General features: G+C 54.2%; 9 protein-coding genes across 9 annotated transcripts; 5 read left to right on the top strand and 4 right to left on the bottom strand.

Moving 5' to 3' along the window:
- Positions 1–656: 656 nt before the first annotated feature.
- CPAR01_06552 (uncharacterized protein) lies at positions 657–1,469 on the top strand (the record flags this gene model as incomplete). The annotated part of the gene is made up of 1 exon (XM_060490824.1): positions 657–1,469. One exon carries the CDS (start codon positions 657–659, stop codon positions 1,467–1,469), a length of 813 nt encoding a protein of 270 aa, XP_060349698.1.
- Positions 1,470–3,030: 1,561 nt separating this feature from the next.
- Positions 3,031–3,801, top strand: CPAR01_06551 (short-chain dehydrogenase; the record flags this gene model as incomplete). The annotated part of the gene is made up of 1 exon (XM_060490823.1): positions 3,031–3,801. One exon carries the CDS (start codon positions 3,031–3,033, stop codon positions 3,799–3,801), a length of 771 nt encoding a protein of 256 aa, XP_060349697.1.
- A 764-nt stretch (positions 3,802–4,565) lies between these two features.
- Positions 4,566–6,593, bottom strand: CPAR01_06550 (serine carboxypeptidase S28; the record flags this gene model as incomplete). The annotated part of the gene is made up of 8 exons (XM_060490822.1): positions 4,566–4,821; positions 4,878–5,075; positions 5,140–5,305; positions 5,364–5,566; positions 5,632–5,927; positions 5,984–6,138; positions 6,194–6,311; positions 6,366–6,593. 8 exons carry the CDS (start codon positions 6,591–6,593, stop codon positions 4,566–4,568), a joined length of 1,620 nt encoding a protein of 539 aa, XP_060349696.1.
- Positions 6,594–8,004: 1,411 nt separating this feature from the next.
- On the top strand, positions 8,005–8,443 carry CPAR01_06549 (NADH-ubiquinone oxidoreductase B18 subunit; the record flags this gene model as incomplete). Its single annotated transcript, XM_060490821.1, has 3 exons — positions 8,005–8,029; positions 8,097–8,221; positions 8,342–8,443. 3 exons carry the CDS (start codon positions 8,005–8,007, stop codon positions 8,441–8,443), a joined length of 252 nt encoding a protein of 83 aa, XP_060349695.1.
- A 511-nt stretch (positions 8,444–8,954) lies between these two features.
- Positions 8,955–11,274, bottom strand: CPAR01_06548 (voltage gated chloride channel; the record flags this gene model as incomplete). The annotated part of the gene is made up of 2 exons (XM_060490820.1): positions 8,955–10,241; positions 10,327–11,274. The coding sequence occupies 2 exons, from the start codon at positions 11,272–11,274 to the stop codon at positions 8,955–8,957; spliced, it is 2,235 nt and encodes a 744-aa protein (XP_060349694.1).
- Positions 11,275–12,219: 945 nt separating this feature from the next.
- Positions 12,220–13,278, bottom strand: CPAR01_06547 (uncharacterized protein; the record flags this gene model as incomplete). The annotated part of the gene is made up of 1 exon (XM_060490819.1): positions 12,220–13,278. The coding sequence occupies one exon, from the start codon at positions 13,276–13,278 to the stop codon at positions 12,220–12,222; it is 1,059 nt and encodes a 352-aa protein (XP_060349693.1).
- A 2,788-nt stretch (positions 13,279–16,066) lies between these two features.
- On the top strand, positions 16,067–17,319 carry CPAR01_06546 (GTP cyclohydrolase II; the record flags this gene model as incomplete). The annotated part of the gene is made up of 2 exons (XM_060490818.1): positions 16,067–17,215; positions 17,272–17,319. 2 exons carry the CDS (start codon positions 16,067–16,069, stop codon positions 17,317–17,319), a joined length of 1,197 nt encoding a protein of 398 aa, XP_060349692.1.
- Positions 17,320–18,031: 712 nt separating this feature from the next.
- CPAR01_06545 (dynactin Arp1 p25 subunit) lies at positions 18,032–18,781 on the top strand (the record flags this gene model as incomplete). Its single annotated transcript, XM_060490817.1, has 3 exons — positions 18,032–18,070; positions 18,156–18,385; positions 18,463–18,781. 3 exons carry the CDS (start codon positions 18,032–18,034, stop codon positions 18,779–18,781), a joined length of 588 nt encoding a protein of 195 aa, XP_060349691.1.
- Positions 18,782–19,233: 452 nt separating this feature from the next.
- CPAR01_06544 (5-methyltetrahydropteroyltriglutamate-homocysteine methyltransferase) lies at positions 19,234–20,573 on the bottom strand (the record flags this gene model as incomplete). The annotated part of the gene is made up of 3 exons (XM_060490816.1): positions 19,234–19,796; positions 19,857–20,171; positions 20,240–20,573. The coding sequence occupies 3 exons, from the start codon at positions 20,571–20,573 to the stop codon at positions 19,234–19,236; spliced, it is 1,212 nt and encodes a 403-aa protein (XP_060349690.1).
- Positions 20,574–21,664: the final 1,091 nt, after the last annotated feature.

Below are 21,664 nucleotides of genomic sequence, written 5' to 3'. Positions count from 1 at the left end.
AGAGATCGTCAACGGCTATCCCTGCATTAGGAGCCCAAAATGTCCTTCCTGGTCGGGAAGGTGAGAAATTCGTCTCGATTCATTGGCCCAAGATTGAGGGGTTATATTCTCCGGACTCCACACACGTGGTTGCTCTTGGCATCGCCTCTGGGCGAAAGCTTGTGTCTTGACAGATGTTTCTTGCTCCCCCACACCCCTCTTCGACATCGATGCCGACTATTTCTCCACTAAGGGAAACATTTGGGTATCACGGCATCTTTCAGCCGACTTTTTGGTTGTGTTGTGGCTATGCTGTATCGTCCACTAAGAAGCGCAGAAACTGCGCGTGGACAGAACCGTTGATGAATGGGAGACTGAGCCATGCGCGAGGGGCAAAATGCAGCCCGTCCTTTGCCGGTGTATCATTCCCAGGATTCTGCTCCCGTTTCTCTCCAGCTTGAGCCTTCTGGATTGGAACCTCTCAACTCTGTGTTTCGATCGCCGGAGTTCAATGCGAAGTTGCCCCAAATCTCATTTGTTTCACTCAAATCAACAACCCAGTTCACCATTCCTGGCAGCCTTGATTCAGCCCGACAAGCCCCTTTCAAAGTGTTGGGTGGTGAACCCCTCGCTCAAATAAACTCCCCAACTCGCAGAACACATACATCGCCTCCACGATGGTCTCTCCCAAGCTTTCTCGTTTCCTCTCAGACTTCACGCTCGGCTTCTCAGATGGCCTTACAGTACCATTCGCCTTGACCGCCGGTCTCAGCTCCCTTGGCCGCAGCGAGACGGTCATCTACGCCGGTCTCGCGGAGATATGCGCGGGATGCATCAGCATGGGAATTGGTGGCTATTTGGCAGCGCGGGACTCTTCACATAATGACTCGTCAACGGTGCAGCCATCACCGGTAGATGAAGAAGAACAGGGCATGCTGTCGTCGGCAGGAAGACACAGCGAGGACGAAATCGATGACGAGAAGAGGCTGGCAGGCGGAGCGATAGACGGAGAGGAAACAGTGCTCCGATATCTCCAATCACTGGGCTTACCTGAGACAACCGTCGCAATGGTGATCGGGGCCGTGAGGTCTCGGCCGGGAGGGTTAAGCTGGGCTTCGGAGAGAATCAATGGCACCCAAGCTAGCCGACTCCACGCTCTTGTTGGAATTGACAACGTCGACAAGAGCCATCTGCTGGTATCGCCAATCTTTTCGGGCCTGTCAATCGCTATCGGATATCTTTGTGGTGGGATGATGCCCCTGTTGCCGTACTTCTTCGCCTCGAGCGTCGGTCACGGGCTTCTGTGGAGCATCATCGTCTGTCTCATTGCCTTGTTCATCTTTGGAGCCGGAAAGAGCTGGTTATTGGGCGATAGGAAGACATCACGGACACGATGTCTATGGGAAGGACTTCAGATGACGTTGTTCGGATGTTGCGCCGCGGGGGCTGCGGTGTTATGTGTACGGTTGGTTGACCAGAAGTGGACGTGAGGTTACATATCGATAGAAGAGAGTTGCACGTTGATGTGACCACATTCTTCAGCAATGAGGTGATCGAGCATGTGTCGCAAAAACGACGCCGTTAATTGCAGGCAGCAACCAACGCCACATATACCCTACTACAGCATGCAAAAGCCCGTTGGAAATACTGATTAGAATTTCTGGCTATGCCTTGCCCTGAAGTCATTGCTGAATACTACGATTAGAGCTGCTGCGCAATCCGAGGCAGAGGACCGTCTGGATTTGTTAATGGCCAAGTGAGGATGATTAGTGAACACGAATTGAAGGAGTGGCGGGGCTGACGGATGCGGCGTGGGTTGATCACTAATCTTTAGTAATGGGCGATGCCTTGATACAGCTTGAAAATGCTCACAGCTTACGCTTCCAACTTCCAAGCTATTCTGATAAACTTGGGATCATCCGCTTTAAGATCTCGGAGTCTCAGCCAAGAAAGCCCCTTACTTGATAGGACAAGGTGAACGAAAGAACAGGTGCTGTAGCGTAGGACGAAATCAGTTCGTCAGCATCCCACGAGGAATATCTGAGAAAGAGGCAGCTATCAATACATTAGACACGAGTAATTCTGAGACCCAGTTGTTTACGTCGAACATCAAAGATTCAGCATCCATGATCGAATTGAATTTATTAAATCGGATGAAGATTTTGAGGTACGGGAATGCAATTCCAAAATATACGCTCAAGTTTCGAATCTTGGAACAGGCGCCAGTGATGCTTTTGTACTCGTCTGAATATCCCAATGTTCCATTCTCCATCTAGGCTACCTAAATTGGATGAATCGTGCTATGGTGACAATGCTTGCCATGAACGAGGTGGAAGGAACCTAGATCCTTTTAAGGGTGAGCCAATAAACTTGTCGTCTTACTTGTGAGAAGCTCGCTAAGGGGAACTTTATGATCTTGACTGGCTCAGATGATCTTATCAGAATGACAAAGCCCGTAACGCTCCGGAACAGACCGCGAGACTTTCAGACGAGTATCAATAATGAGTAATTGAACAGAACCTTGATATAGTCTCATGCTTTGTAATAATGCAGGTGAGCGCTGAGCCCGCATATTTGGCGGCGCGCACTACTAATCCCAATCCCATTCTTAGCTCGTAGCCGTGTTTCTGGATTAGTGAACAGTACACACGCCCAGACTTTTGATACTGCGACAGGAACTCTGCCGTTCCCAAAACTGCAGTCCATCCGAACCACGATTATCAATCTGTTCAGACGCTATGCTCGGCCCCGAAACTGAATGGAGAACCCTGAGAGTGGTGTTCTGCAACACTTCGATTTCCTTCGAAGATAGGCTACTCCGCAAGGCGTGCGAGCACGAGATGTGATGCTGCATTTGTCAGTTCATCAGAAACTATGAACGTGTCAACTCGAACGATGAATCTACACAAGTTATTTAAGACGTCTTCTTTGGCCTCGTTCTGCTGTTTGAGTGAATCCTCATCACATCTCAACTTCCACAGCCTCCATCTCAACATCGACTAACTCAACTACAACCACAACCCTTCTCTTTTCATAACCTCAACTTCCAAAATGTCTTCCGGACTCACTTACCTCATCACCGGCGCCAACCGTGGAATCGGAAAGGGCTTCACCACCCTCCTCCTACAGCGCCCCTCAACAACAATCATCGTCGGCGTCCGCGACCCAGCCGCTACAGCCTCAAAGGCCCTCTACGACCTCCCCAAGGCCGAAGGCTCCAAGATCATCGTCGTCAAGATCGACTCCTCAGTCGAGTCCGACCCCGCCGCCGCTGTAGCAACAATCCAAAAGGAGCACGGCATCACGGCCCTCGACGTCGTCATCGCCAACGCCGGCATCTCCCACACCTCGGCCGACATCGCCGCCACCTCCACCAAGGTCGCCCTAGACCACTTCGCCGTCAACTCGGTCGCACCCCTCGTCCTCTTCGGCGCCACGAAGCCTCTCCTCAAGGAGAGCAAGTCCAAGAACCCCATTTTTGTCGCAATCTCCTCCGCGATCGGCAGCAACGGCCTCGCCGAGACGATTGCCCAGATCCCCAGCCCCGTGAGCCCATACGGTGCGTCAAAGGCTGCGCTCAACTGGTTCGTGCGCCGGTTGCACTTTGAGGAGCCGTGGTTGACTGCCTTTGTCTTCCACCCTGGTCTGGTCGAGACGGATATGGCTGCTGGTTTGGCGGCTAAGACCGGCGCTGACCTTAGTGCTTTCGGTGCCATTCCTGTCAAAAAGAGTGTGGATGATATGGTTGCTACTATTGACAAGGCTACCAGAGAGATCAGCGGATCGTTCAAGAACCACGATGGCACTGATTTGCCTTGGTAAACGTTATTGTTAGCCTAAATTACGAAAAGTCTCGGCCTCTGAGGAGGAGGAGCCTGATGACATAAAGCGCATTAGATAGCAGGAGTGTCTGTAGAACTTTAGTCTAGCTTCCAAGTTTCATAGAATTTCAAGACCTGTTTTGTTTACGATTACCTTTGCTACGAGCCTCAGTGTCCCATGTCTAACGTTGATACGGATGAAATTGATGATAGACTCAGCATTCGAAGTTTTGTCCCGGTGGTCACTAGATCGATTCCGTGTTTCTTAGTTTCATGTTTTACTGCTGTCTTGAAGAGGTTTCCCCAGTCTCACTGTGACTTAGGTATTCACTGCTTTTGTTATTGATGACCTTACCTCAACCTTTGCCCCCACCATCCTTTTATTCCTTGGTTGATATATCTTGAAGACGCCTCGAAAAGAGGTTACAAGAATTCTATGGGCCGGCCGGTATGCTTTCCTGTCGCCTCTCTACTTGAGGGGACCTAGATGGACCGATTGCTGAGAAGGCAAGTGGAAGCGAATCGGATGCCGACGTTGTGGGCGGCAGCTGTACAAAAGGCGGCGACGGAAACAAGGTTTGATTTTGCGTTAACGAAGCGTTATTTGAAGAAGTATTTCACGCTAGGATGCTAAAAGGAGCAGACTTGTGTCAAGCTTGTGTTCGACGAGACAAGGTACTAGTATCTGCATGTATTCAAAGACAGAAATCACTCTAGAAGATGGAAGGAATCTATCGAGTGCACCGTAATACCGCTCGGCCTTCTTCACAGAGACCGTGTAGAGCGGCGTCTGTACTTGCCCTTAGAGGCATAGAATGTATCAACCCAAGCCTTCATCTGAGCAATCTCAGCAGTGATGACCTCCTGCATATCCTCATTGACAGCGCCGTTTCTCACAAGCAAATCGTTGCAGTGGCGGGATCCCGGGATGAGGTGGACTGGCGCGCCGGGGCGGGACTTGAGCGGGCCGCCGGGACGGAGCTCGCTGGACACGGAGGCGGAGCGCCAAGGGTCGAACTCGCTATGGAAACGTTAGTCACGCTTTTCCTAATTTCTGGGTACGATGGAATGGCTTACCCGTTGGACCACATGAGGCGCGTGGTGTTAGTGAAGAACCAGCCGTCCGTCGCCTTGTTCAGGTCTGCGGCGGTCTTGCCTGCGTTGGAGGCGTAGGTAAACTCGCCTTGCCTGGGGAAGAAGAGGTCGCATTGGCTCTGGTAGTACTCCGGTGTAACGAAGCGCGAGACGATTGAGGGACGATCCTTGGGAGCACCGCTATTCACAGTTAGTCATGAAGCTCTCTTGCACTTCAACGAGTATCATTGAGCCGTAAACGTACGTCTGCCAGTAGAAGAAGGGCTCATTGCAGGTCATCCAGTACCAAGTCCGGCCGAACGGGTTCTCAGCGCTCCAGTCGGTGTAGATGGGGCTCGTGGCGTTGAAGCTGTCGAAGCAGGCGACGTTCATTGGGTCTGACCACTCCTCGATGCCGTAGGATGCGCAAGCTGCATAGAGTCAGTCACCGACAAGACACACACACAGTTCAGGAGGGCTGCTACTTACTTCCCGGGAGGTAGTTAGTGCTCCACCAGCTGGCGTAGTTATCCAGAGCCTTCGGGAGACCAACGCCATTTGCGCTGTAGGTCGTGTTGGGCGCCGAGAAGTTGCCAATGGCGCCTTGAACAGTATCACACATTTCGTAGAAGGCAGAGTATCCCGAGTACAGCTGGATAGACTGCCAGTAGCCAAGGGGTCCGACGAGAGCACTACAGGCATCATAGATGTGAGAATCGAACTCAAAGTCTCCCTTACGACCAAGGCTTCAACTTACGAGGCAAAGTCCTCCTTGTGAGCAAGGTCCTGGAGGCCGAACTTCTTCTTCAGGGAGTAGATCTCGTCATCGCTGCCAGTGAGCAAGACGTTGTCGACGTGGTCGATGATCCGCTCAAAATCGCGACTGCAGTTCTTGGGCATGCCGTTCTGAATGGGGAGGAAGTAGCTCCAGTAGTCGTACGTCGCCTCGACGGGACCGCTGCTGGAGTGGTAGGCCCAGAAGGTTCCCGGAGCGAGCTTTGCGATGGCTGCGGCCAGGACGCCAGAGTAGGATCCGCCGGTGTACACCCAGGGCTACTGGTCGTCAGTTCTATCGGCTTACTCGACAAGGGTCTGGTCTTGATACTTACAGCTTGCGGGGCGTTGCTGCTGCCGTTCTTGTCGAAAGGCAGCTGGACATTGCGGGCGAGGTTGGCAAAGTCGAGGACGGCATTCGTCATTGTGTGCTGCTGGAGGTTCTTGGTATCTTGGACCGCGTACGGCAGGGAGGTTCCCCAATTACGGTCTGGTCATCATTAGTATTTTTGGCTCTGCTCCAGTGTCTGTGGCAATTTCCATACGCTCAACCATAACGACGGCACCGCCGATTGCCTTGGCAATGGCTCCTGTGATGGCCCGATCCGTGAGGTATCCGGTGTAAGGGGCAGCTTCTGATTCTCCAGGCGTGAAGAACACCACCTACAATCCATTAGTCAGTGAGATGGCCACAACATCAAGCGAGACAAGTCGTACCGGAGAGCCAGGTCCCTCCCAGTACGTGGAGTTCCACCAGTATCTTTGCTGGAAGGTCCCGAGAGACGGGTCATTGTGGTCGATGAGCTGCTCAAAGAAACCGGCTTCTCTCTTTGAGAGAATTCCTTCCTCCTCATCTTCGGCCCTCAGAGGAGGCTGAATGGGCTGAAAGGCGAAGTGGGCTTGAGCCACCGCGAGACAGCTGAGCAAGGCGAGCGAGACCTTCATGGTGACAGAGAGCCGAGGATCTTCAGAACATAGAACGACTGGCTTGGCACGCTCGTCAACCAAGAAGGAACTCCAGCTCCATGATCACGGCCGTCGGGGAGCTGCATCTTTTAAGAGAAGCGATGTACATGGGTCCAGGGCGCAGACCCCGTATCTCGCAGTAACACGAAGCGATGATCGGGACCGCTTAAGCAGCATGCTATGCAATAGCCCATGCCTTGACATTGTCGACATTCACAGTATTGCAACAGTGAACAGGAACAAGCTTTCCAAGTGTTGGCGGGAGAGGGACTAGCCCCGGTGCGACCCCGGCATCGCACGGGGCCCAAGGGCCAAATGCGACGAGGTCTCCATAATGAGACCGGGGGGTTGTAGGCGGGTTGACAACGGCTTTACGATCTCTGATAGGCATTTGCAGGTGATGAGAAGTTCGTTGCGTGGGCCGACAGGTTAGCCGGAAGCGGAAGGTGAGCGTTGGGAGATGGCGATGGCCCCAGGTCGGGTGGCACGCCTCGGCACTCCGGCAGGAACTATTGTCTCCGGTCCAAGGGCCGACCTGCGACAATGGGAAGGTGTTTTGGGGCTCGGGATATTTTCATAGGAGTTGGTTTTGGGTGATCGGCTCTTGTGCAGAAAAGTCTCGAATGGTGACCCTCTCGGCTCGGCTTAAGAGGCAAACATCTTTCCCGTGGAAACGTCGAGGCGTTCTGCTGAGAAGTATGTACTTGAGTGGAAGAAATACCGCACAGATCTCATCGATAATGAGTTGAAATGGTTAGATGAACTGAAGGCCGCTGCCGACGATCGACTCAGGGAATGTTACGTTGCTGCAGGCGGGCTTGAAGGGTTGCGCTCACCACCACCCCACGGATGATTTTACTCAAGTACCTCGCCATTCACCACACAACTTATCAGTGAATCAGGGATTTGTAGATAACCAGATAAAGAGACTATCGCGTTCGGGAAGTGGGTATGCTATATTGTGTGGCTGGTTGCGTAGAGACTGGGTATTGTACATGAAGAGTGCGTACAAGTCGTCGAGTTAAGGGTGTAAGCGCCTACAACTTAAATGTTGTAGAGGCGCGTCCAGCAATATAGAACCCGGTGTAAAGTACTCTGTAGTGCAGTATGTAGTACAATAAAGTTCAAGTTGGTAGAGACATGGAAGAGGACTGAGAAGGAGGCTTCCTGGCCCTGGCGCGACCGTACTGGTAGTGAACCCACCCAACCAATCAAATGCCCCAAAAGGTAATCAACCGCTTTTAGCCTCACAATCCAGGCCAGAAGGGAATTCACTGTCGGAAGCTCCACAATCCAATCCAAAGCTCCGACGACATTTCAAGATCCAGAATCCCAATTGACCATCGACGATAGCCTCATTCGCCCATTACAGACCCCAATCGTCGTCACAATGGCCGGAGACTCAGCACCAAGGGGTCCGTCTCCCCATGATATCCCCCCCATGCTATCCACCCACCCGCAATGGCTGACATTCCTCTCCAGAAGCGACCCGCGAGGAGATGCGGGAGGCGAAGCTCCCCCTCCCCTACCGCGACAGCTGCGCCGGTCTCCTCATCCCCCTCAACCGCTGCCGTGTCGACACTTGGTACCTTCCGTGGAAGTGCAATGTTAGTCTTTTTCGCCCCTACCATCCGCCCCTATCCGGCCTCCCTCTCGACCTCTCAATCGACCCGTCCGATCAATCCGAGAACACAGTTTGTCGCTAACCTAGAATCCAATCGAAACAGGACGAGCGCCACAGCTACGAGAAGTGCCAATACGACGAGTTCAAGAAGCGTGTCGCCAAGATGAACGAGCTCCGCGCGGAGAAGGGAACGAGAAGCAACTAGAGTGGCGGCAACGGGACGAGACGAACGAAACGAGCCTGGGACGGCGAGCGTCTGTGTACATAACCTATTATTTGAGGATCGGGGGGCCAGAAAAGGGCAGCATGGGATTGATCTTGCCGCGAGGGTCATAGATCGAGCCGAATTCACGTCTTTTTGCGATTCCGATTATGGATGATGATGAGGAAAGTTTGCTGTGGTACGAGGGATCGACATGGCGAAGAGCGCTGCATCTGCGAGGAGAGCACATCACGAGAAGTCAGTGTCTTGAAGTGCGGAAATGGAAGGGGCAATCGCCGTCATGCGCCCTGGCAGTGGGAGAAGCACACAACAGAGTTACAGACGAATATCCCACGAGGGCTCGTGAGCACGGGTTACTCTAAAGACAAAGCTAAGCAACTGGCCATTCAAACCCAGATTGCCATCCAGAAAAGAAACGACAGGGTAGGAGAACTAAGGCTTTTGGTTTTATTGCGCTAAATTCCAAGACTCTACAGTGACTCAGGCCGATGTATCAAGATGCCTTCGCCCGATCCAGAAAGTCCAGCAGTCGCTTCTTAAGCACAACGCCCAGAACCTTCGATGTCTCCGGCTCAAGGATGATGATGTACCTAGGACCCAACTTCCCGAACATCTCCAAAATGTGCTCCATCGGAGCCTCGGCGCAGACTGTGAGCGGCGTTCGGTCAACCAACTCAGTCATGACGCCAGTCCGCAAATCAAGTTCCTCCGCTTCGCCGCCAGTCAGCACCGCATATTCTACTTCTGCCTCGGGCAGATAGCCGAACAGCAGTCCAGCGTCACTGACAAGAACGAGGCCCGCATCCATGAGTCCCCTGGCCTTCAGCTTCCGCAGCTTCTCGGCCAGCACATCCCTACGGACGCGGTACTCGCTGCCCACCCACAGAGTGATCTCCTCCATTGTCCCGGCTGGAGGAACCAGCTCACGGGCGGTGGCTTCGCGCTTCCGCACCACCTTGTGAGCTTGCTCCGCATCAAGAAAGGGGTGGCCCAGCAGGTGTTGCGAGAGATCGTACACTGATTCCCCCGAGATCGCGTCCGCCACCCATTTGGCGGTCAGGATGGCACACATAAAGGCTGGCACGTACGTCACCTCGCCAGTCAGCTCAAACATGATAACAGCCAAGCTCACAGTCATCCTGCTCACGCCCGCGAGGAAGGCCGCCGCGCCGACCATTGCGAAAATACCAGGTGAGATCCCACCAACGAGCTGACCCACCAATCGTCCAAAAAGAGCGCCGCCGTCGAGAGCAGGGATGATGATGCCAGAGGGGACTTTACATCCAAAGGTGATGATAGTCAGGAGCAACTTGATGACCGTGCCGCTTGCAAGCTGCAGCATGTACAATCTCTTGTCGTTGCTTCCCTCCTGCTGACATATCCAGTTACCGTCTGGCTCCTTACAGTCAACTAGTAGCCTCGAGAGTGCCACGTCGCCCGTGTCGCGGATGAGCACGTTTGGGTACTGCAGCAGAGCGGTGGCCAATACGACACAACACAACTCAAGTACGGGATGCTTCTTGACGATGTCGTATCTGCGGAAACGTTTGGACCAGAGGAAGTTGGCCTTGCAGAATACTCCGCCGAATACGCCGCCAACGACACCCAGCAATACAAACACCAAGTAGTGCACCGGGTCATAGTCGACCCCGTAGCTCGTCTCGAAGAGCACCAGCTTCCCGGTTCCCGTGGGATTCAGTGCTTTGAGAGCAATGGCCGCGATGAGTGAGCACAGGAACGCGCGCCATAGTACGCGTCGTGGGAAGTACGTGCTGATTTCCTAATTGATGGGTTTCGTCAACATCATAAATCCCAGTCCGATTGGAACCACGAGACCAGACACATCAAATCAATCAAAAACATACCTCGTAGCTGAACAGCACACCGCCAATCGGCGCACCAAAAGCGACGGACAGGCCGGAAGAGCACGCCACGCTCAGCATCTCCCGCATCTTGCGCGGGTTATCCCGGTACTTGGGGAACCGGTTGGCCACCAGCCACCCGACGCACGTCGAGATGTGGACAAAAGGACCCTCTTTGCCCAGACACATGCCCGTCGACACGGCAAAGGTTGCGCCCACGGCTTTTACGACCAGGACCTTGAAGTCTAGGAAGTGGGGGATCACGAAGCCCGACAGAATCGTCTTGATCTCGGGGATGCCGCTGCCGGCGGCCATATACATCGTCTTGCCTTCCGTCATAGCACCTGCTGTGACGGCACTATCGGCGTCGACGGCTGGCAGGGAGGCTTTGGTAGTCATGGTGACGTTTCCCGCGACGATACCGAAGAGGAGGGCAAACAAGACGTAGACAGCATAGCTGGCGACGTAGCCCCCTCCATCGCCCTCATCAAGCCAGGGGTTCCAAGCATCGCAAGTCCCCGTCTCCGACACCCCCCAACAACACTGCCCACGGTCCAGGAAAACATTCGTCCTGCAGTACCCCTCCTTCCAATCGCTCACCGTCGCCACGGAGACGTCGACGACAAAGGCAACGAGGGCAGTGAGCGCGCCGATGACGGCGGCGGCGATCCAACCCTGGCACTGGTCGAACCAGCGCGCTGCGGTGCCGCGGATACCTGGGCGTGCGCGGAGACGACGGGCGCGGGAGGAGTCCTTTGTCAAATCGCGGAGCCAGTCGATGGTGGTGTAGTCATTGTAGGGCAGGCGGTCGCCTAGAGGGGGCGATTGGCCTAGGGCTTGGTCTGCTTTGGAGAGTGAGGCTTGGTGCGATGGTGTTGAGATGGACTGTCTGGTTTGGGATGTTGGGAGGAGGGGGCTATTCTCGTTGGTTTCACCGTCGTCTGAGACCATTTTCTCGTTGGTGTTGTGTCTTATCTATCTGCGGTGAGAATTTTTGTCAAGAGCACCGGCAGGAGGGCGAGAAGTCATCGATATTCCAACATTTGGAAACTAAGGTCTAAGGGGGCAGAGGTACTCTAGATATGAATATTTCTACAAACGCCATTTCCATCCATATCTCAACTCTCCCAATAGATTCAGTGAACATCGTCCCAATCCTGCAGCCCGCGGAGAAACAGATCGGCGCGAACGCACATGGTTGAAAGTCTGGAGATAAGATTGGGCGGTAGATAAGGTGGTCGTAGGTCTGGCCTCATTAGCCCGCCCGTTGCTTTTTGGCGCTGCCCGCTTCCCCCAAACTCCAACCCCAGCATTCGCCCTACCGTGCTCAAGGTAGTTGCCGGAGATCTCCAAATGTGGCGAGGGTGAGTGCCGAGTGTCGTCTCCGCGGGATAATTCTCACGTCGCGATCCCAAATCTCTCGAGACTCCCCCCCCCCCCCGCTCACTTGCGGTAGACTTGGCGAAGTGAAAGAATGCGAACGATGCCTGCCAGCTAAACTTTTTCTTCTTTTCTTGGGTTGATGCTTCATCTTATATACAATAAACAAAGGAACGGGAGGCCATGCGAATGGGGGTATCTGTTCTAAATGTACAACGAAACAGACGAAATGAAAATGTGCAATTAGATGAGAAATGAAACATTGCCAATCTGGCAAGGGGGCAAAGCAAATGAGTGTAAAGCGCTGATGATAGCGCCAATATTTCTCCCACCAAAAACTCCAAAGCAATGAATGAGGATCAAACGCCGTCCAGTGCCAGCACCTTTGGGACAAATGTACTCCTTTAGAAACCTGATTTTACACAAGTTTTTTCTCTGCGTCTTTTTCCACGCTTAGTCCTTTTTTGTCTCAAGTCTCGAGACAAAAACGTATGAATCCCCCTGTCAAGGGCGAGCTCAGCAAACAACCTTGACCATAGGCTCCCAAGGCTTCGCCGTGTTCCAGAGATACGTCTCCGGCGGCGCCCCGTCGTCCGAGGTGAGCAGGTACTTCACGTACGCCGGCGGCACGACGGAGGGAATCGGCGGGAGGAAGTCCATCTTTTCTTCCTCGGCGACGTCGTCGACCATTTCGTCGTCCGACATGTCGTAGTCGAAGTCGTAGTCGCAGTCGTAGCTCAGATCGAAGCCGAGGTCAAAGTTGAAGTTGTAGTAAAAGTCGCAGACGTCCTTTTCGTCGCGGCGGACGAGTTGCTGGTCTTCCTTTTGAGAGTAGGAGTATGAATGGTTGGCGAGGATGGAGGCGAGGAGGCTTGCGTCGAGGTCTGGTGTTTTTTCCTCTGGTGTCGCTGCTGCTGCCGCCTCTGCGATGATGCTGGCGCTCTCGAGGCTCGACATGAAAGTCTCGACGTTCTCCTTGTAGACCTCTGGCCGGAGGACATGCGCCTCGTTGATGATGACTTGGAACCGTACGGTCTGAATGTCGATCACGACGCGGTCGACCATCGAGGGGAACCCGTAGCTGCTTCCCGCGCCGAGAACCCAAGACTCGCGGGTGCGGTCGCCGGAGCTGGCGCCGTCGTACCAGACGGCCGTGCCGGTGTGCGAGGTGTCGACGAGGACGAGGCGGTGTGAGGCGTCAAAGGTGATGTGGCAGTGGGCTGGGGCGATACCGGGCAGGGACGGGAGGAGGATGTCTGCAAGAGCAGGGTCGGTGCCGAGGACGAAGCCTGGGTTGGATTTGGGGGGCGATGTGAAGGTTAGGGAGAGGGATGGGCGGGGTTTGGTGAGAGATGCCTCGAGGTTTGAGAAGGAGGATTTGGTGAGGAGGGAGGGGTCGATTGTTGGTGTTGTAGGCGGGAGTTGGTTTGGGTTTGGTGTTTGGATGATGGGTTCGTAGGATGAGGGGATCGTGGAGGCGGTCCGAGTTGCATTTTGGGGCATGCGGATTGCTTCGAGGGCTGGTTGGTTTGTGGATGAGGGAAGCAGCCAGGCGATTACGTTGGAGGATTCCATTTTGAAGGTTGTTTGTGGTGTTTTTGTGCCGTTGGTGTGGTGATGGTTGAAGATTGTAAGTGATTGTATAGTTCAGTCAATGAAGTGAAGCTGACGTTTGTCGAGATAATGAAAGTGTGAGATGAAGTATTACTGAATGAAGGTTGGGCGATGAGATGAGTAAGATAGATATGCTCTTATTAGTGACCTTGAAAGTAGCCGGTATTATCGAGGTCCTCGAAATGAGTGGTTTGGTATTTGTCAGATGAGCTGCTGATTCTTGTTTTGGTGAGATGCAAGAGAAAAGCAGTGAGACGAAGAAGTCACTTGATCCTCTTATATCACTCGAGAGTGAGTGTGTGGTTGTTCGAGGGACCTGCCAGTTGGCGATGTTTTCGTATCCTGGCTGCATGGAGCACTCCACTGGACGAGGGCAGCGTGTTGGCCACAACAAGAAACAAGAAACAATGAGGCCTCGACGAACCACTAGGCCGTCGCATTAGTCTGGTGGATCACTTGATCCATGGAACCGAAAGTAAACAAAAGAAGGGGGTGAAGAGAAGCCTCATAGCTTAGAGGTGGCCGACTTCCCATGATGTGCCTGGCATTCAGCATGGGGGGGACTGAAACGGGATGGGAAGTCTGGAGACTTCGGGAGGAGGCGACAAGTGGTTGCAGCAGGGACGGGAGAGTGTAAGCCAATGGTTCCCGCGCCACCCGCACGGGCTGGTGGGCATGGCATCTCAAATCGGTGATGGGAGGTTGCTGATTGTACTGGATTGAGACGGGAAGAGGCGAAAAAAAACGAAACGGGTTGCATGGGTGATGATGGGGGCGTTGCTGCGGATGTGACTCACGTTTTGACAGCACATCCAGAAACGCGAACCACCAATGCAAGTGGCCTGTCGAGATTTTTTGGTTCGATGCGCGTTCGCGTTGGTTGTCTCGGCGAGGAGCGTCAAAGCATCTGACGAGCTAATTGGTTCGGTAACTTGGCCAATCTGCATTCGTGGCTTTCATCACTTCAACTCTAACAATTCTATTCTTCTTCACTTGAAAGAAAATAATGGACGGATTGCATAGAGCTCTGAGATGTAGGCAAGTCATCAGCGACATTCGCGATGTTGGTGCTTGGTACCCTGCAAGTAAGGGCAAGTAAGGTAGCCGTAGGAAAAGTCGTCAAAGAGGAACCTCCGATGCTCCAGGAGGGCAAAAGAGCAAAAATGCAGTGCGGCCAATCAAACAACACGCATGTAAGAGTTCGAGTCTGAATTTGGCGACACTACTTTGAGATTTCATTCCGACTTCCACCACAGTCACTACTAAGGTACGACTCTATCTTGCTGGTTGTCTTGTTATCCTATCACAGCGATGCACCTCAAGAAGTCGAGTACCTAGTATATGACCGCAGTAGTGACCAGGGGCAGTGGTGGTCGCCCACTTACAGATTCAACTCCATATATAGAAAAGACACGTTTGATGATATTCAGGTCAACTCCAGCCACAAAGCTGCTTTTGAGGTTGTGATGGCTCCCAGGGATGCGGCCGGGATAGAAACATAATGGACGGGAGCCAGGCTGGGATACACCAGAGCCGCACCGATGCAATGCAGGAACCCGCGACACACCGAAAAATAGGATATCGGGTGGGAGCCTTTGTACTTGCACTTTGATGGCCTTTTGGAATAGTAGACGGGACGCATCCCCGTTAACGAGCTCAGGTCGGAGCCGACGACGGATGGTTCGTTGGTGATGGAGAGCTTTGTCTGAAGCACCGCGCGGTTGATTTTTAATGCTGACACAGACATCCTGGGCTTTGGCGGAAACGGAACACTTGATTGGCTCAAATGTGAGGTCTCGTTCTGAGCCGTCACATTTCAACAAAGGGCCAGAGATTGAGGAAAATAGATTAATGGAGATATGAAATGAACAGATTTTATTAAGTATGCGGAAGAAGACAAGAGTAGATTTCGAGACGTTTTTTTGGCCCAGGGATAGTATTCCAGAGTAAGGTGATGCTGGATTTAAATCAACCCGACCTTCAGTGCCAGAGTCATCCAGTGCACTTGACAGTGAGGTGCGATTCTTGAATTCGCCGATACCAGGATTTGATGATGTAATCAGGAGAGCCCCACAGACTGCGTGCAAAAAGCTCAGCGCGGAAAAGAGCCGACCCCGCTAAAGAAACCCTGAAATCCAAGTTGGAGACCGCTAAAGTGGACTCAATCCGCTCGAACCTGACCTAAGCAAGGAGGATTACACCAAACACCCCGAAGTCTCCGCGCGCGCGAGATCACCCACCTCTTTGGAGTAGGTACCTCGAGGCCCATAGCCGTCGGATCGCTGGAACCTCGGCGAAGTGCGGTCGAGGGCCGACCTTGCGTGCCCGCCCACTAACTTTAGGAACTTCCGCCTGTGGAGGTACCTAGCCGGCGCAGATTGCCATGGCAAATGCACCCGTGCTGTCATCATCTTCCTGCATGACTAATGCCAGACACGACCACCACCTGCCCACCACCACCACAACCACCGCATTTCACCACCCCTCGCCGTTCGGAGCGGAACCGGTCACCGATTTAATATTCTTGCCGCTCACGCCGCTGTTCCGCCGTTGAATCTCTCTCTCCCGCTCTTGACATCTGGCTTCTTTTCAACCACGTTCTGATTCACTTCCTCCGCCAGTATACCCTGTGGACGATTGTAACCCCTTTGGAATTGACCGTCTCACGTTCCAACGTTACCTGTTCTGCACAGCGCACCAATTCCCTACCCCCACTTCCGCGACTTTCCATCACCAAAACCCCCCCGCCATGCCCGACTTCGAAGGCAAGCCAGACGGCGCGGGAGCGCCCAATGACTGGCGCGAAGATACTCACCAGCTCCCTTCTTTCTATTCTCCGAAACAGAAGACAGTCGACGGCCCATCCGACCATGCCTCGGGCACCGCGCACCCAGAGCCCGAGCAACTAAGCCTCTCCAACCCCGCCGCCGCAGCAGCCCCCGCAACAGCCGACGACGACGCCGCATCGACAACCTCGGCCACCCAGATCCCGCCACCCTCCCTCCTCTCGCCAGCCTTCACACCGCCCGCGACACCGGGGACATCAACCCCCCTCACAGCCGAGGCGGCTCCGCGCGGCGTCCCCGTCGACAGCTCCGTTCCCTCGGGCGGCTGCGGCACGAAGCGCCCCCGCCTCCTCGAGACCCTCCCCGAGGTGCAGTGCATCGTGCGCGCGCGCATCCCCACCGTCAACGGCACCGAAATGTTCCTGCACTTGTATACCAACAACGTCGACAACAAGGAGCACCTGGCCATCGTCTTTGGACCCCACATCCGCAGCCAGTCGCTCGATGCGCCGCGGCCGGGCGAGACCGAGATGGATCGCATGATTCGCGGTGCGTACACGGGTCGTTTGTTCCCCGGAAGGTCGACGAGCGGTATGCCGGGCGGCGTGGCGACGCCTGTTGGCGAGGAACCGCCTGCGCAGCGCGGGCCTGCGCTGGTGAGGATTCACTCCGAGTGTTACACGGGTGAGACGGCGTGGTCTGCGCGGTGCGACTGCGGCGAGCAGCTCGATGAGGCGGCAAGGCTGATGAGTCTACCCGGGAACACGAATGGTGGTATCATTATTTACCTGCGCCAGGAAGGGCGCGGTATTGGTCTCGGGGAGAAGCTGAAGGCATATAACCTCCAGGACCTCGGCTCGGATACCGTCGAGGCGAACTTGCTGCTGCGTCACCCTGCGGATGCCCGGAGTTACGGGTTGGCGACGGCGATGCTGCAGGATCTTGGGCAGAGCGAGGTGCGCCTGCTGACGAACAATCCTGATAAGATTAGGGCGGTGGAGGGCCCCAATCGCGAGGTGAGGGTTACGGAGCGCGTTGCAATGGTGCCGCTTTCATGGAAGGGACGAGGCGGGTTCCGGAGCAATGAGGTTGAGGGGTACTTGAAGACAAAGGTAAGTCTCTGTTGTGTTTGGTTGTGTTTGGATTGCTGGAACTAACAGAACTACAGATTGAAAAGATGGGACATATGCTTGACATGGGCGGTATGCCACATTGAGGAGCGATCTACTTGTGGTATTGGGATCGCATATACCTCTGATGTCTGATGGCTGGTGTTGAACGAAAGGAGGTCACAAACATGGTTGAAAATCATCAAGCATATGGTAGAAAACGGCGTTCGGATTTGTTTGATACGAATACCTGGGACATTGGCGTACTTGGCATACTTGTCCGCTGGGATCCCCAACGACTGGAAATGTTCATAGCATCATTGGATAACTGGACTCATGGCAATTTACGGGAAAAGATCATTGAGGCGGCGGCTGGTTTTATCTGGCATGTGAGGTGTGCATCTGCCAGATACACTTACCTACCTAGTACTTAAGCTTGAGTTGTATCTGTCTACCCAAGGTACATACTTTGGTGCAAGTTACCTAGTGGTTGAACAGAAATGTCGAAATGGCGGCTTGCTGCAATCTTGATCCCAGGAAGGCTTGGGAGTGCAGTGGTCAATATTATCGCAGTATATTTGAGCGCAATTCCGGGATTGTCACTGAGATGCAGATGAAGATAAAGCGCGGGCCGGGTCCCCTCCAAAAGTCGCTCCGGGACCCCTATATAATGATGTACCGGTACGGCGGTGGGCGCACTGACCCGCCGACAGGAAGCTCCAACCAACGTCACACCCAACTCGCCATACACAAACTCTCACTTATTCGCATCCCAGCTTCAACCCAGATGCTCCCCAGAGCTTCCACCACCAGCCCACCATGTCGCGCAGAGTAGCGAAAGGAGACTACATTGAGACCGTACGCCCTCCATCCCCTCAAAATCACCCCCTTCAACACAATCCACGCACCGAGTTTACCGACTAACTCCCGAGTAAAACAACAGGACACAGGCAACAAGGTCGCCCGCAAAGCGACCCTCGTCGGCACCCAGAATATTATGCTAGGCGGCAAGACGGTAATCCAACCAGAGGTCATGATCCGCGGTGACCTCGCCCGCTCAGCACAGCCCTCTGCCGGCGGCGCCCCGGCCAACAGCACGGCCGTCGCGATCGGGAGATACTGCTTCCTCTCCAGGGGCGCGCTCCTCCGGCCTCCAGGACGGATGTACAAAGGGTATGTTCTCCCCAAACCCACCACCGCAATAGCCACAAACACCATCAGACCCCATACTGACTTTCCTACGTTCCTAGAGCCTTCACATACATGCCCCTCCGCATGGGCGACCACGTCTTCGTCGGCGCAAACGTCGTCATCCAGGCCGCCTCGATCGGGAACCACATCCACATTGGCCGCGACAGCGTCATTGGCGAGTTCGCCATCGTCAAGGACTACGTACGCATACTCGAAGGCACCGTCGTGCCGCCCAACATGGTGATCCCGAGCTTCAGCGTCGTCGCGGGCCAGCCGGCGCGCGTGGTGGGCGAGGTACCCGAGGGCGGGCACGAGGAATTTGAGTTGAGGGAGCTGTATAAGACGGTGGGGAATAATCCGCAGCCTTTGACTGCGTGAGGTCGGGTCGGTGTTTTAGTGCCTCTGGGGGTGGGAGGGGGAAGAGATGCGTGAGATATTAGAAGTTGGTTGACAGCTTGGCATTTGCTTGCGCGATAGAGACGGAGTTTGGCGTAGGTCGAGCTTTGAGCTCAAATGATACCCTTTCTTTTCCGCAGTGAGGACTTTGTTCCTGTCTCGTTCTGACTTCCACGTGTGGCAACATTCCTTGACGTCGCGCGTTAGGGAACTTTTCAATGGTTGGTCGATGCTCCGTCGGAGCTCTTCATCACAGAGGCTTCTGGCAAGGCATGTTCGGTTCAAAATTGCTGCAGCTATGAGCTATCACATACATATAAGCAACCTCAAAGAATCCATCTGACAGAGGAAGATACACTTCAGCACAGCGGGACCCCTTAAGCCCCATGCAGCAACCCATCCCGAACGCCGCTGCTCACCCAACTTTCAAGACTTCAAGGCTCACCCGGCCATATCGAATCAGCCAACTCCCTCACAAGCTTCAACTTGTTCACCATATCCTGATGCGAAACCGAATTTCCCAAATGATGACTCGCAAACCCACACTGCGGACTAACCCCAATCCTCTTCAACGCCTCCTCGCGCGTCTGCCCCGCCCCCTGCGCAACATAGTCCGCCGCTTGGAATACCCTCTCCCTCAGCTTCCCAACATCCTCGAGCTCAGGGAACTTTGACGTGATGACGCCCAGCACGACGTTCTTGTGCGCCGGTAGCTCCTTCAGCGGTCCGAACCCGCCCGCGCGGTCGGTGTCGTACTCGAGGAAGTAGGTGTCGGCGTTGATCTCGTTGAAGAGGCGCGAGGCGATGCGGTCGTAGCCGCCTTCGGAGAAGTGGCGCGAGTAGGCAAAGTTGCCGCGGCAGAGGTGGATGCCGAGGTGCATGTCTGCGGGGCGGGAGGTGATGCAGTCGTTGTAGAGTTTGATGTAGGATTGGAGGAGGGCGTCTGAGTCTTCGCCTGCTTCTTTGAAGCCTTGGAGCATCTTTTCTGAACAGAAGTCTGGGAAAACACGGTTTCTGTCAGCGAAGGATATGGCACAGGCAACGGGGCGTCACTTACACGCCAAGTTGGGATCGTCAATCGTCACATTGCGGACACCGTGCTCATAAAGAACCTCAAGCTCGGTGCGGTACGCTTTGGCGATATCGGCAAAGTACTCTTCGTCGTTGGCGTAGACGTCCTTGGGATAGGCGTGGCCCTTTTGGTAGCGGAGATGATACCACTCGGGCGCGGGCAAGGTCAACTTGGCCTCCTTGACGCTTTCAGGAGGGATGTTGCTCTTGAGGAACTCCCACTCTCTCAGGTAGGTGCTTCCCTTGTGCTTGATCTTTCCGGTGCAGACAATGGACTCGCCGGGCTTGTGATCGCTCTCAACTGGGTGTCACATAGCGTCAGCCTCCCCAATCTCGAGGATATCGAGTATCCCGTGGGCCAAGACTTACTAAACGCCGCAATGTCTGGCACGTACATGCGAAATACATCCCAGCTCGGCGTGTCGACCTCCTCGAACCCCTCCAGTCCGGGGAAGAAGTTGCCCCAGAACTGGTGGCGGCGGTACTCGCCGTCGTTGATGGCGTGGAAGCCGAGGTCCAGCTGCGTCCTGACGATCTCGCGCACGCCCTCCTCCTCGAGGCGGTTGAGTTCCTGGTCGTCTGCAATCTCTACGGCCTTTTTCCCGTCCAAGGCGACGCGCTTGTCAGTGAGGGCCTTGGGCCGCAGGAGCGAGCCCATGTGTTCGGCGCGGAAGGGCGGTTTCTGGTGGTTCTTGGACGTCATGGTTTCTATTTTGCGTAGACAAACAGAAAGTTATTGGTGTTGCAGTGGAGTAGAGCACGAGAAGAACCCTCTGGCCACGGCGTATATATAGACTTTGGTACTCGCGACGAAGCGTGGGGTTGCGAAAGGGGATAGGCCTTCGGCATTGCGAGATCCAATGGCCTAGCTAGGTAACTTTCCTAGGTTGGCCAGCCACTCAAACCAGGTCTCGCGAGGGCGTCCACTCTGGTGTAAGACTACCCGAAGCAAACAGACTTGCGCTCTCTTGGACCTGGACCCCCGTCAGGACGATGTCATCCGGTGCCACCATCACCACTTCCCCCAAGCTGCCCATCCACCAAGATTCCCCGCTTTCCCCGCCCTTTGTCATAGCTTAGTCGAGGGGGTCTGATCATAAGTTGCTGGACGGCAGATGAGTAGAGCGGCATCGGAATCGGCTATCAGTCGTCGGCCGCTTAAGTAAATGCGAGCGTTTTGGAATTGGTGCCTGGTTTCTGCTAGGTTGAAGCCATTCTCGAGGTTGATTTGCTTCTTCTCAGCGCAGCCAAGGCAAGGTACCTATGCGCCGTAAGAGCGCAGCGGTGGAGACGCTGAATGATTGTCGTTCGAGGAAAAGAAACTTTTATATGGCTTGCATTCATTTCAAGATCATAAGTCTTCCGACATAAAATAGAGTAATGTCTAGTATGTAAGTGCTAACTGGACTCTTGTGTAGCTCAAGTGCATCGCCGATTCGTCGGCTGCCGTGCTTCTAGCTATTCGCGGTGTTATCGAGATTGGTACTGGCAGTTTCCCAATCACTGACCCCAGGACATGATCCACTTATGGTCAGTTCACGAATTGATAAAACCCATGTCTGTCACATGCACTTAACGCCCTTCGAGAATCTCAGACAACAAAACTAGAGGTACCAAGAGATGTCATGGGAGGGAGGTGTGAAGATCCGGAGCTTCGAACTCGGAGCTTTTATCGTTATCTTATCGCAGGAGCTCTGGTGGAGCACTGTGGCGAAGGCCGCCCGTTCCCGTGGCGGGGCAAACGGACCAGGACCCCGCGGTGACATGTCGCCCCCATCCAGGTCAGGTAACCTC

The sequence above is a fragment of the Colletotrichum paranaense genome (assembly GCF_030867605.1).
Source record: "Colletotrichum paranaense strain IMI 384185 chromosome Unknown Scaffold_5.1, whole genome shotgun sequence".
Classification (NCBI taxonomy): domain Eukaryota; kingdom Fungi; phylum Ascomycota; class Sordariomycetes; order Glomerellales; family Glomerellaceae; genus Colletotrichum; species Colletotrichum paranaense.
Note: the sequence above shows the minus strand (reverse complement) of the source record. Positions and strands in the feature narration are given on the sequence as shown.